The 13735-nt window shown below is 41.3% G+C and overlaps 1 protein-coding gene across 4 annotated transcripts in view; it reads right to left on the reverse strand.

Annotated features, from left to right (window-relative positions):
* The window catches only part of SEMA5B (semaphorin 5B), a 282391-nt gene that overhangs the window by 63004 nt on the left and 205652 nt on the right, over window positions 1-13735 (reverse strand). For all 4 annotated transcript variants that reach the window (XM_064661407.1, XM_064661406.1, XM_064661408.1 and 1 more), the window contains exons 8-11: window positions 8892-8990; window positions 7947-8160; window positions 5089-5374; window positions 711-846 (exon numbers count right to left, since the gene is read on the reverse strand). In XM_064661407.1, coding sequence (XP_064517477.1) covers window positions 711-846; window positions 5089-5374; window positions 7947-8160; window positions 8892-8990 — 735 coding nt within the window. The remainder of the gene's footprint in view (window positions 1-710; window positions 847-5088; window positions 5375-7946; window positions 8161-8891; window positions 8991-13735) is intronic.

Genomic DNA, 13735 nt, shown 5'->3' on the forward strand with positions numbered 1-13735 from the left:
ACTGACTGGATCTGGGCATAAAGCAACTGAAGCTGTCTTATAATTTTCAAATTTGCTTTAACTGACAATCCTGAAAAGTTGCTAATTCATAAAACCAAGTATTTTTAAGCTGAGAAGGAACCTCTGTAACAATCCTCATGTGTCCTCCTCCACCAGTTACTATGGCAACACGTCCATGACTTCTGGGTGAGCTACCATGTCTTAGAAAGTCATCCATCTTCCACTGAAGCACTGGTAGCCTTAGGGGCCCTGTCAAGTGATGTAGAATTCATCACATCCTTCCAGAGTCACAGTGGTTAATTACATTTCTTGTTTAAAAAATATAGGTTGTCTCCATTCTAGTTTGACTTTGTCCAGCTTCAGCTTTCAATCCTTCCCAGCTCTGGTGGAGACATGTCTCTGTGGCCCCTTGTGAGAATCATGTTCTCAGAGTACACGTCTCAGTGACAAGTGTAACAGTGATTTAAATTATTCATTACTGTAAAAAATCAGAACATTCTTATCGGTTAAACCATTAAATTTTTGCCACGTATCCTGTGGTCTCAATAACGCGGCAAGGAGTTCCACAGACTAAAACACTCCTAAATACGGAGAAATACAATTTATCTGCACTGTGGGTCCACCTGGAAAAATTAGCCCTACACAAATCAACCCAACGGAGTGACAGAATGTAAAAGGGACTGCAGTAAATTGAAGGGCAACAGCAGTACCTGGAAATTAGGGATGGGGTTTAACGTTGGCAGCCAGGCTGATCTTGGGTTTTCTTGGTAACGGAAAGGGCCATTAAATGCCTGAGTAATGGCACTCAGATTGAAGGCACACACTGCTGAGGCAGCTATGCTGTTTCTGGAAAAGGGGAGAAAAAAAAATCAATTTAATCATTAGAACATTGACATTTTCATCATAACAGACATCAAACTCCACTCAAATAAAATACATGTAAATTGCTAGGTAGATGTACAGTGATGCCAATCTCTCAGAGAGTGAAAATAAATAAATAAATAAGCTGTAAAATGCAGATGACTTGCATGACAATTTTGAGAATGAATTTTAAGTTTGGTTTTAAAATGTCAGTGATTTAAGGGCCATGGGAGCAGTTTTGACAAGAAAGGTGAATACAGTTTAATTTGCATGGATTATTTGTGTTTGGTTTTATTTTCATTTTTTTAACAACCCATCTATCTTTATTGATTACAAACAACCTGATTTTTAATCTCTTGGTGTTTCTCAAGGTGAAATGCTGTTTCCACAGGTTCCTGAAATCTTCAGCTATAAAATATATCACATAATATTATACATATATATATGCAGAGGAAGGGAAAGGGTGACAGTGAAAACCAGGCTGGTTGTGACAGCAGCTCAGCACACATAAAGGTCTTGCTAACTCATGAAAGCCTCTGTTTCCAATGACCACAGTTCACTTCTTTGTGTTCCCAGCTGGGAAGAGCATCTGTCTAAGGCAGACTGTTCACCACGCACACACCAGCCAGGGGAGGCACAGCTAGGGAAATGCTGATATAGGAAGGACTCTTTGGAAGGAAATTTGTTTTAGGGATGCTCTGCTGCCCAGTCAGACTGGCACACAGATCTGTTGGCCTTTGCTGTTCCATTTCAGTCCTGGAGGACCAATTTCTGCAAGGTCCTCAGCCAGTTCAGTGCCTTTGCCTCAAGAGGCACTTCCTAGATGGTGATGGCACCTCAGTGAAATCAGTCCAAAGAAGGACATTTGATAAATGGTAACCTGAAATTCAAACCTGCTGTCAGTTCATCCCTTCCCCCCTGCCTTTTTTTTTTTTTTTGAGGAAAACTACAAGGTTAAGAGAAAAGATATCAGAATAAAACTAAAAATAGTGCTAGCATAAGAGACTGACTTGTCACGGTGCCTCTTAAATAACCCAAGTCCTGCTGTATGTATCTTTCTGCTAATTAAAGCAATTTGAATTCTCTGAAAAGAACACATTTATTTTTACTAAGCCAATAATTACACTCTCTTGCACACAAAAAAGCCTTTCTTCTCAATCCCAGGCTGGAAAGCCGAGAAACAGATTCTTTTACAGCATTCTTTTATTGCTTTCTTCCAAGCAGTACAACATCAGGAAGAACTTCCTGCTTTGCCTTCCCATTCTCTGCTCTGCCCCTGCCCCTTCCATCCCCAGAGTGATGGAGCAGCTCACTTTGGACATGTCAAAGCAACTCCAGGCAAACCTTACTCCACTTTTGTCTGAACACTGCTGACACAGAGCTTGCAGATGGCAGCTCTTAAGACAAAGCTAATGATGGATGGCAAGTAAATGCCTTGAGGCAAACACAGGAAAAAAAATGAGAAAGAAAGTAAAAAAGGAAAAGAAAGAATAAAATTCCACTAATCTAACAAAAATACATAGGAAAAAAAACCCAGATATTTTTAGGACCTTCCTAAGGACTCCATAGTTTAGCCCTTTCCCTTTGGCTGGAAAGGACAAAGGAAAGAGGTTTTCCATTAAATCTGTGGCACATTTTCCTTTTCATCTGTGGCCTGGCGTATTTCCCATTCCTCCTTATGAAAAGTTTGATCCCAGTCTGAGGCCAGGGACACCAACTGGTGCAGCTAGCCTCTGTGTTTTCCTGGTGTGAAGTGAACTCCTTTATTCCCATATCCTACCTCCTATGATTAACTAGCTGGTTTAGAGAATGGGTTAAGTTCAAGCAGGTTTTAACGTTGTCTCTATTACCTCCCAGAAAAATTTTAATAAAAACATCTTAAATATTTCATCAGCAGCTTCCCCCAAAAGCTCTCTTTCCCACTGATTCAGCTGGGTATAACATAACATGAAGCAATAAATCTATGCGTGGGTGTTACCAAAACCACTAATTCCCCTTTGTTAGAAGATGACCTTAAATTCATTAAACATGAACCTTCCAAAATAAAAAATACCTGTAAACAAAAAATAACATAGTTTTGTGATGCACTGGTATTTATTGTAAAGAAACTCAGACTGTTGCATACATTAACCCTCTTTGGTATGCAGAGCTCATGCAGCATGATCTAAGTCCCAGTGGAAGTTAAAAGAATAATTACCATTATTTCTCTAGTTGGATGACAAATTGGAATATTTTCTCTTTGAACTCTCAAAAGATCACCATGTTGTAGACCCGAAATGCTATTTGATCTAACTTTAGCTATTATCAATAACTAATTTCTTCAATTACAGAAATGTTACACCTTATATTGTGTCCAGAAGATACAAGATACAGGAGAGGATGTACATCCCTCATGTATGAAGAGTGACTTAAGTGTACTCACAGGAGACAGATAACACTCATCACATCTCATGTTAAACCTGGGTGACAGACACAGAAGAAATGAACTGTTTCAACCAGAGCTAGTCTATGTCTCCCCCCTTATAGTCCAAAAACATCACCATTTTGATAAATAAAATACAGTTATTAGTAATTTTCTCATTTCCAACTTTTGTTCTTGGCTGGATGAATGAACAAATGGATAGATAAAACATTATCACTATGGGCACAGAAGTCCTCTCAAATTGCAAAAAAAAAAAAAAAAAAGGTCCGCTCAAGTGCCCAAAGCAGTAGGCAGGCTTCCTTTCAATGTTCAGGATGCTTGGCTAACGTCCTCTAAATGTTTTTAGAGAATGACTCGTGTGCCTTTCAGTTGGAGAACAGATCTTCACAAGTGTCCACAGTGAAGGTGCAGTGCTCAATCATGTTCATTTTTTCCAGTTGCTTCTTCACTGGCTCACTTTTGACTGATGTTGGCAATGGTGTTTTTTTTTGTTGTTGGAGCAGAAACAAAACATGAAGATGGATAAGGGTGGCCAAACACCTCCCTATTTCCTGGAATTTACAGAGTGGGAATAACATTTGGGATCTGTTGACTCACAGTGAAACTCCCAACAGTGTTTTAGCTCAAGAAGTTGGGGCTGATGCTTTGTGACTTCAAGGGCTGAAGTTCAAGCCCAGTCACCCCAGCAGGTGACACATTAAAACAGGAAGGCTTGTGCTTCAGCAGGGTTTCACTTCTTTGGTTTACTGTGGGCTTCTTGGGAACAGGCCCTTATTCACATTGCCCAGTACACCACTGCACACAAAACCCCCAAAGAAGTTGGCTACCCACCATGAGGAAGGTACTTGGAGCATTTGCTGTGAGGAGTAACCACTCAGATTTTCATTCTCTAGTTTACACATCAGGCTAACACCCCCCTGGAGAACATGTATTATTGAAACTCAATACCAGGCAGACTGGTTATAGCTCGAAACTTATCATCCTAGCCTTGGGCGTCAGAGAAAAAGTTATTTGAGTTTTCCCGACTTAAAAATATACATTATGAGTTTTTTAATATATTTTTTAATTAACTCCTCTCCTCTTTCTGCTTTCACAGCTACACTAAATCATTCCAATTACAAGTTTTTTCAATATCAAGCCAAGAAGAGGTGATTATGAAGTATCAGAAATCATGCCTTCCTCTCAGAGTTTCAACGCTGCTTTTGATTTGTGGACCTGAAACAGTCTGTAGCAGAGGCTAAGCACCCCTTGGAAATGTCAAATGCCTTGTGGCCTGCATGACCTTGTTATTACAGTGTTGTTCAACAGCAATATACGTTGATTTCAGTCTAGGGCATTGTGATCCCATCTGCCTCATTCTTCTCCTTCCAGTCCTTCACTCCCAAGCGTATGGACCAGTCATGGTTCAATATTTGCACAGTTGTGTCAGATTGTCCAGGCACTTAGCCTGGTTGGAAATCACTTATACTTTTCTGTTGGGTCATTTTCAGATCATCCCCCTGAACTACACAAATTGCATTGTCACTACAAAAAGTCAGTAGTCTTTTCACTGCCCAGGTTTATATCAAATTAAGTTACGCTAGAACTGCACAGTCACCTTTTATGGACTCCAGGAATCTATAAACCATGGATTAAAAACATAGTCCTGAAGGCTATGTTGCTGTGACGGATATCACAGATCTATCCCTTCCTGTTAACCAAAGGATCTTTCTAAAATTATTGCTCAGACTGTCTAAGAAATCAATATATTGTCAGCCTCAGACTGCTGGGTATAGAAGAAGAGCAGTAAAACCAGTACAACTTACACATTAGTAGTGAAGACACCATAGATCAGATCTTGCTCAGGAAGGTAGAAGGTGCTTTGCAATTCATTGTAATAGAAAGGGATTTCTCCAGCACGGGAGCAGTTCAGTCTGGCCTTCATGAAGGTTGTCCATGTGTCCTCCAGCAAAAATCTCCCTCCAATATCATTTTTGCAAACCCTTGCCACACGAGAATACACTGTTTTCCCACAGTCATGTTCCACTGCATTCTCACGGAAGAAGAAGTAGGTGAACAAACCAATGTCATAGGCAGCAATAAAGTTAGGCTCTGAAAAACAAACATTTGAAGAGATTTATACAGGTTAGAAATCAATCAATGCTCACTGACTTGCTCACCGCATTGCGCTGCCAGCTCCCTTTATGCAGGCTGTCAAGGCTGGGACCACAAGGAGTTGGAGTTAGCAGAGGACATAAAATAAGTAGGTAGGAATAATGATATATTGGTATATAACTTTAGTACCTTTTTTCAGATCTTGGAAAGACCCCATAGTTTCCCCACTTTACTGGCAAAGCTACTACTGATTTCAGAGAAAGTAGAGTTCAACACTTTGCATATGCATGACTATTCTCTGTACCTATACTTATTTTACAACATAAAGTCTTCCCATTGGGCTCCTTCACCTATTCGCTTCTGAAGTGCACCTTATGATGTGTTAAATATGCTGCGTGCATCCGCCCAATTCCCCAGGCTGCTGCACTGAAACATTCAACCTACTCTCCCAGTACAGTCACATCTGGCTTTTATCATGAAACCTTTCCAGTTTCTAGGCACAAAAGATTATCTTATGTCCATAAAACAAACCCATGACACAGACTGGCAGCAGTGAAACAAGCTCTCCTTAATGCATTTTTTCCTAGAATTATTGTTATTATTTTCACAAGAATTGAAAATAACCTGGAATTGGTCTAGTAGGGAATATTTTAATTGGGTATTTAACAAGGCTTTAAAGTGTATAGTCTTTTATCCTAACAGTTTCTTTGGCAAAGGAAAAGGTTGGCCAATGAATAATATTTGACCAAACAGAGAAAAAAAACCATGTTGGTTTTATAGGGTGCTTTTACAGTGTTCTTTTCTGAGTAATGCTCAAAGGAAGAAGAAAAAAGGGAAGAACAGAATTCCTTTAATGCTGCAGCCCAGGAGTGAAAGAACAGAGTTGTGGTTGAGGGAGAGGCAGGCTGCTGCTGCTGCACAGCAGGTTTGGGAGGCAGATGATGGTACAGAAGGAAGGGCACTGCAAAACATCTCTCATCAAACTTTCTCCTTCAAATAAATCGTGAACCTTAAAGGGACTGTTGTGATCACCAATCTGACCTTCTGTCTGACATGAACAAGAGAATTTCACCCTGTAATTCCACCATTGGATCCTGTAACTAACAGGTGAATTAGACCACATCTTTTGAAGGAGATCTGATCTTACTGGACAATGTCACATGGCTTTACATCCATCACTTTCCTCAGTGACTTGTTCAAATGACTAAAGACTGACCCAGCTGCAACCTGTACTTCTTTTCCCATTTGACATTATCTGGTTTCAGCTTCCAATCACAGGTGCTTGTCATGACTTGTCTGCTAGATTAAAGAACTTTATCCTGTCCAAAATCTTCTCTTGATGTAAGTACTTCCATATCATGAACAAAACACCTTTTATCTCCTTTTCAGAAAGATAAATAAATTGAGCTCCTTAAGTCTCTCACTGTGAGGCAGGCTTTCCAAGCATCAAATCACTGCAAGGCTCTTCTCTGAATCACCTTCAAGTTTTCTGTTTCTTGTTGAAAAGTAGCCAGAACAGGATGAAATTACTCCAATGTCACCAATGCTGCACCAGGTTATAAATCCAAGAGTCACATTAGTTTTTCCAGTCACATACTAGAACCTCAGTTACTGTTTGTCTTTCTTAAAATCCCCTCTTACCATGTGGATTCCTTCTGAATCTTGCATTCATGTGCAGGCAAGAGGAACCTATTTCTAATGAGTGTATATGAGCTATGATGCTTCTTGGTCCTAATTCACAGTCTTGCCTGATGACATCCTTTTCCTAAATTTCTGGATCTCCATACTGGCTTCAGTATGCCTGCAGAAGTCTTAGTTCAGCCTCTTTAAGCTCCAGACAGTGCACAGTCCCACTGCTCTTATCTTTAATTGAAAGGTCCTGAAATCTAATAGAAAGATTCTGACTATATTGTCAATTTACCTGGGTAAAAGGAGAGAGGGGGAATATTGGGATCTCCATCACTACACTCTGCTCAGACAAGAAGTGCTTTGCCCCAGTCAGAACTGCGTGGACTCAGTGCAGGGATTACTGGTTGAAATTCTATAGCTTGCTTCATGCAGGGTATTATCACACTGGGGTAAGAGCTGCTTTTAATAACTATAAATCCACATCAGCATGAATTCACATGGAACATAATGTGCTGTGAAATTTCTCATTTTTGGACTGATCTTGCACTGAAACCAACCATGTTCAGCTGAGTCAGTGGAAGTAGAGAGTGCTTATCATTCTGCAGAACTGGGTCAACAATATGATGCTTTAAGTTGATTTTGATCTTCAGATCTTCGAGTGGTTTTCTTGTTAAAATGATATATTTGGTCATCTCACAAGACAGAGACCCATATATATGTTAAGTAACCTGTAAGACCCACTTTCTGTATTCTAAATCAACTTCTCCGAAATACTTTCGGGCTCTTTTTAAATGTCTTCCAAGCTGCATTGATTATTGCACTGGAAGCCCTTCCCCATCATACCTCTGGATCTCAATATGAAAAGAGAGGGAAAGATTTACAAGCCTGTCAAGCTGACTTTAATACATCTTTTGCTCAGATGTGACCCACATGACTTTACCATTGAGCCATTTGGAGTTGTATTGTGCTGTCCTAAGTGGGGGAACATTTCCAAGGCTGCGGTAAATAGCAGGATCCCGTCCAGAAAAATCAATCACAGTTGCAGCATACAGTTCTCCTCGTGATGTAATCACAGCTGTCGAGTTATGCCGAGGGTCATATGGGCACCGAGCCACTCCATTAATTCTGTCAATGATTTTGCTGAGATTTCCTACCTGTATTTAAAAGAAAAGAGAACTTAAAGAGCATCTGGTTTTCTTACTGTCATAGAGAATTTAGTTTGCCCATGAGTATCTACAAGCAGAACTCTGATTTTAAAAAAACAGGTAACTGTGAGAATGTAATGTCAGTGATGACTATAAATTGATCTTTACATCCGTCATTTGCCAATATAAGAAGTTGTGTCTGAGCCTCACTGATTCTATTGCTTTGTACAAAGGGTAAATCCACTGCCAATAAAGCCCCAACGTGCTCGGTGTAATCAGGTGCTCCTGGTACTAGCACAGGTTTCTAATCTTCCATAGACACCCCCAGAATACATACTGCCATTAAAAACCATAAAAATAAACATTGCCCTGGGCCTGCTCCTGCCTCTGTTGCAGTGAAAGGGAGTTTTGTCATTTATTTTAAAGTAACTTCTAAGTATTCAGCTCAGACAGGTAAGCTTGTCTATATTCCCCATTTTCAGCACCATACTCAAGGTTTACATGAGCAACACTTTATCCAGGTCCAACTTACCCCTAAAACAAGCTTTTAGTTCCCCAACTGCAGATATATTCATTGCCCCAAAGCAGCCCAAAGCGACCCAAAGAAGAAAACCAAAATAATTTCAGGTCAGCTACATTTAGAACATATTCTCTGTAGCCATGATGCCCTGCCAAATGACTGGACTTCCCCAGCACATACATCCAGCCCTTTCCATCACTGTAAAAGAGGCAAACCAGACCTGTCGACTGGAACACACTGGTGAAAAGGCGTTGGTACCACAGGTAAAAACCTTCTTGCCATAAACAATCAGCACTCGGACATAGTTCTGGCACTCTTCCTATAGGGACACAAGACAGAGACAAAGGATTTTTGAAAATTTTATTACATTATAAAAATACCTGTGTTGCAGCTGGAATACACCTTCCTCAGCTCTAACTTGGGCTGAGGTTTGTTGCATCAAGCAGTGCACAGCTGTAGGGAGCTAGTGGTCTAAGTGAGCAAGCCCTATTTGCTGGTTATCTCTCTAACCACAGCCCTGCACAGTCCCTGGATAGGATGTTATCCATCAGGTTGACTCTGAGTCTCATAACTACACAAATGGCTCTTTCTGTGCTCTGCTTAGATTGGAAGAGAAATTTTCCCTCTTTCTATGATACTTCTGACCTATTTTCCCAGCAATGCTGCAGCTTTGAAAACATTACCCAGACACAGACTCCAGTGAAGGACAGCGGGTCTGTCTGCACTAAAATTCAAACCAATGTCAGCAGGAAAACAGCAGGAACTTCTCTTTAATAGACCAGGCTGGTCAGAATCTCAATCTCATGCTTGAACAGGCTGTGATTTCCTGCCTCCCAGAGGATTGTGTGCTCAGGATTTTCCATGGTGGGAGTTTCTCTGTAAGGCCAGGCCAGTGAGAAATAGTAAAATCCCTCTTCTCAGTTGCATGACCACTTGCTGGTACAAATAGGCAGCTCCCTCCACATGCCAGTCCCCAAAGGTGCAGGGCTCCTGCTGTCCCATGCTGGGGTAGGGGTGGCAGCACAAGGCTGCAGTTGTCATTTTTTCAGAAAATCACCTTCATGTTGTTAGAAAGAGCCATAGTCTCTTTTCCTCCTCACAGCCTCACATCCAGAGACCTGTGGACTGCAGATCAGGCTAACTGAGCATCTCCTGGAGTTAAGCAGCAGAGGAGAAAGAGGCCACATAAGGCGGGAACTTTCTAACAGTACACACAGGGAAAGGGAGGTGTGAGACTAGCGTGCAACTCCCACAGGCAGAGCAAGAGGGTCGAGAGCCACCTACCCCAAGGTTCATCCAAACAGCCTTGACAACAGATGAGCAGTGAGCCTGGCACAGCCTGCCTGCCCTGGCCTCTGGGGCCACCTCAGAGGAAAGGATATGAGGAATAGCTAATGATGGCACCCACTGGGCTCCAAGTGAAGAAAGTCTATTATGTTGTAGAATAAACAGAAAAGGAAACTTGTTAAAAAATAACAAACTCAGCTGGGTTATCCTGGCTGCTTTGCTTTCCTCCGTCCAATAGATCATCATTTGCCACTAAGCTGAGCCTACAGCTGCAGACACCACTTCTCCTTCTGTAAGGAGCATTCACTTTGCAAGCTTCCCTGTCTCACAGCGCTCCACACTGTTGATCATTTCCCTGAAGACTTCATTTGCAAGTTTCAGCTGTGTAAAAACATCCCCTGGAAAGGAAGGGGCTTGCTTAGCTGTATTACATGCTATCTTCTTTCATTTGCTCTATGGAAATCTACTTGTTGAAGGATTCAGTGCAGACATCCACCAGCGTTAGCCACAGACAAGTGACTGCATGAGCATGACACATGGTGCTTGCTTTTGAATGGAGAAGATCACAGGGACTGCACTCCAGAGCCAGCCCAGGAGCGCTCACCCAGCCCAGGCAGAAGCTACAGGGTGCCACAGGCTTGAGGCTCAGCAGGGTCATCGGGGGTTTACATACCAAAGGCTTGTCACCCAAAAATGAGAGCTTAGATTCATAATAGCTGGGTCGACTTGGCACTTCCAATTTCAGAAGCAGGTCAGTCATGGTGACTGTGCATCAGTCCATCAAACAGGACCTTGAGAAGCACTGTCCCAAACACTGTGTTGAGAATAGAGGTCTCATTGCTCCCTTTAACAAGACAAAAGGCTTGCCAGACTCTCTGCCCTCTACTGTCATTGCTTCATAGTGCTGGGAGCACTCCCATTTATTCCCTGCCCTAGAGATGTCTGTATCTCATGACTGCTTTAAGTAATTCCTCTTTCTGTAGACCACAGTTATTCAATCCCACATAATGTTAAGACCACTATATATTTAAATGCAAAGTAATAGAAATTCTTGAGTGAATGCTATTACAAAAAGCATTACGTCCTCTCCCAACAGAGTTTTGTTTTCAGAATATGACTGATTTGGCATCTAACCCAGAATTCAGCTCTGTACTCAAATTTCACACAATAAGAGAATACCCATATGCTCCCCCTCCACCTGCACCCTTCCCTTCCTTGTGCAGGGTCTAAACACAGCTTCTGACCTAAACCAGCTAAAACCATTCATGTTGCTGGACACTCTCCTGCCTAGCTATACAATGTATTCCTAATTAAAGCCCTGTCCTGCAGAAATCTAAAATCCTAACTTGGAGAATTCTCTTATTTGCACAGAACTGTACTACAGATTAACAAACTTCAATTTCTATGAAAATCTTCCCAGCTTACAAGATAGCATACAAGAAGAATGTCTCTGAAAGATCATATGCTGCAGTCTACTGGCAGTGATGTATCTATTGCACACTTTTACTCTAGGCTTGGTAGCCTGGCTTGGTGAGGATGCTGGAAGCTAGTATAATCTTGTGTTATTTAGCCTAATTATGCATGGCTTTATTTGCACCCATTCTGTCCAAAGCAGAAGTCATTTACTGAAATAGAGGAAGAAATCATACTGAGCAAATATATCTGCTGCTGTCTGACCTGCTCTAGGATACTTCATCTGTGACTTCCAGCCCATTCCCAACTGCGGCAGCAAAGAGCATAAGAGCACAGTCAGTATGGGTGAGGTGTCAGACTGGAAACATTGGACAGCTGATACTTGTCAGGGTACTGGATACAACACTCACTAGTTGGTTTTCATTAGCTGTAAAAGGCAGAAAGGGGGGGTGACTAGTGGATGTTCTCTACTCTGCTTAAAATCTATGCTACTAGGTGTGGGTCATGTCCAGCTGTAGTTGTTCCTGTGAATTAACTGACCAGGCATTTTCTCTGTCTTACTGACGATCATAGCAGCGCCCCATTCTTCTCGAGGAAGAGCAATGATAATATGCACATTTCATACACTGTTCTCAAAGCTATTTCTACACTTAAAGTAAAGTAAACAGATGTACATTATGTGCCCTGATCTGTCAACCAAAACAATGCAGGTGCTAAACTTGCTGTGGTGACATGCTGAGTTAGAGGAGCTCCTGAAGGGCAGCCACAGAGGTCTAACTACCAGGTCACATCTCTCTAACCTGCCTGACCTGAAAAGGAATATGGTGCTCATCTCGTGTTTCTTGTTGCCGTACCCATTGACAGTCATGTCAGTCCATGAAAGCGTCCAACAAAAGCAAAGAAGAAACCAAACCACTTAAAAGGTCCAACTTGTGGGATTTTTCTCAAGAAACTGTCTGTGAGATTTACATTAGATCCTCTTTCTACCCCATTCTCCAAATAAATACCAAGGAACAGCCTTCTCTCTGTGTTCTTTAAACCACCCTGGATTTGCTTCGAAAAGTCATTCAGTACGCTTCTCTCTGCAACAATTCATAGCTGAGGCAACTGGGTAGTAAAATGATCTCACAAACCCCTACAGAAAATAGGAGCTATTTAATGCAGTTTCTTCCATGTGGCTGGAAAACTCCAGGCATCCAGAAGGCAAAATTCAGACAGGTTTTAATATAACCAGAAAATTTGGCAAGTTTGAACCCACCTCTGTCCAGACAAGATGATATTTGGATCCTGCTCTCACATTATGGAGCAGACAGTTAAAGCTGTGTATGATCAGTCTGCAAATCTCATCACCAGAAGATATTACTGGGATCAAGAGATTAAGGATTTAAACAAAGGGGAAGACTGCATATTTATATGGTTAATAAGAATAACTCAGTTATATTAGTTGGGATTATTATTAAATATATGGCAGAGTTGATAAAAACCTGTGGCTCACTGCCAGAGAATTAAGCGTATCTCTGATTTTCCTATGAATTGCATGTTACCCACTTTGAGGTTCTTGCTCCTTCCTCAAAATAACCTTCTTTGAGGTAAGGCCTTAAATTTAGAAAGTATCACTTTTTTTCCAGTCTAATGACCCTTGTGTTCCTAGAAAGGAAGAGTACATGACTTCTAATGCTCAACACTACAAGCACAGGATCTCAGTCAGAACAAATATCCCTGAAGCCACTCCCTCCCACCCCCTTAGTTTAAGCCTGTCCTCATTTATTTTATTTTTTGTAACATTTAAAGTAACTGTTCATTCACTGTCTGCGAATGCTCTATGTCCATGACTGTGGACAGGACCAGGTCTCTTTCTGGCTCACAGAGATGTCAGGCTGCTCTGAGAGCACATTTTCAAACTCGAGAAGCAGGAGTGGTGCCCTGTTACTGCCTTCATTCATGTGGACAGATCAGCAAATGGAGGGGCTGACCTAGTGCAGCTTCTGTTTGAGGTAAAATTCAAAAAGACAATTTCAGAATGCTGTGAATAATCCAGGTGTAGATGCTTCTTAGTCATTTCTTATGTCATCTCCTAACACCAGCATTGTAAAAGGTTATAAGCCCTTAATCTCATTGTACAAATGCAGTTTTCTTTGAAAGCATAGCCATATATAGGCACTACTTAAAGTTTTAGTTTGAATAAACCACTTTTGTCAGATATTTCCTTTTTAATTATTTTTTTAGGCTAACCCTATTTCATCACATACTGATATATTTTAATCATAGATTAAAACCACAGTTATACACTGTATGAGACAAATAGCTGTTGCAGATGGTCTGCCATCCTCAGAGAAACACAAACTCCTGGAGTAAAACCTGGAG

This window comes from Pseudopipra pipra, chromosome 7, assembly GCF_036250125.1.
Source record: "Pseudopipra pipra isolate bDixPip1 chromosome 7, bDixPip1.hap1, whole genome shotgun sequence".
Taxonomy (NCBI): Eukaryota; Metazoa; Chordata; class Aves; order Passeriformes; family Pipridae; genus Pseudopipra; species Pseudopipra pipra.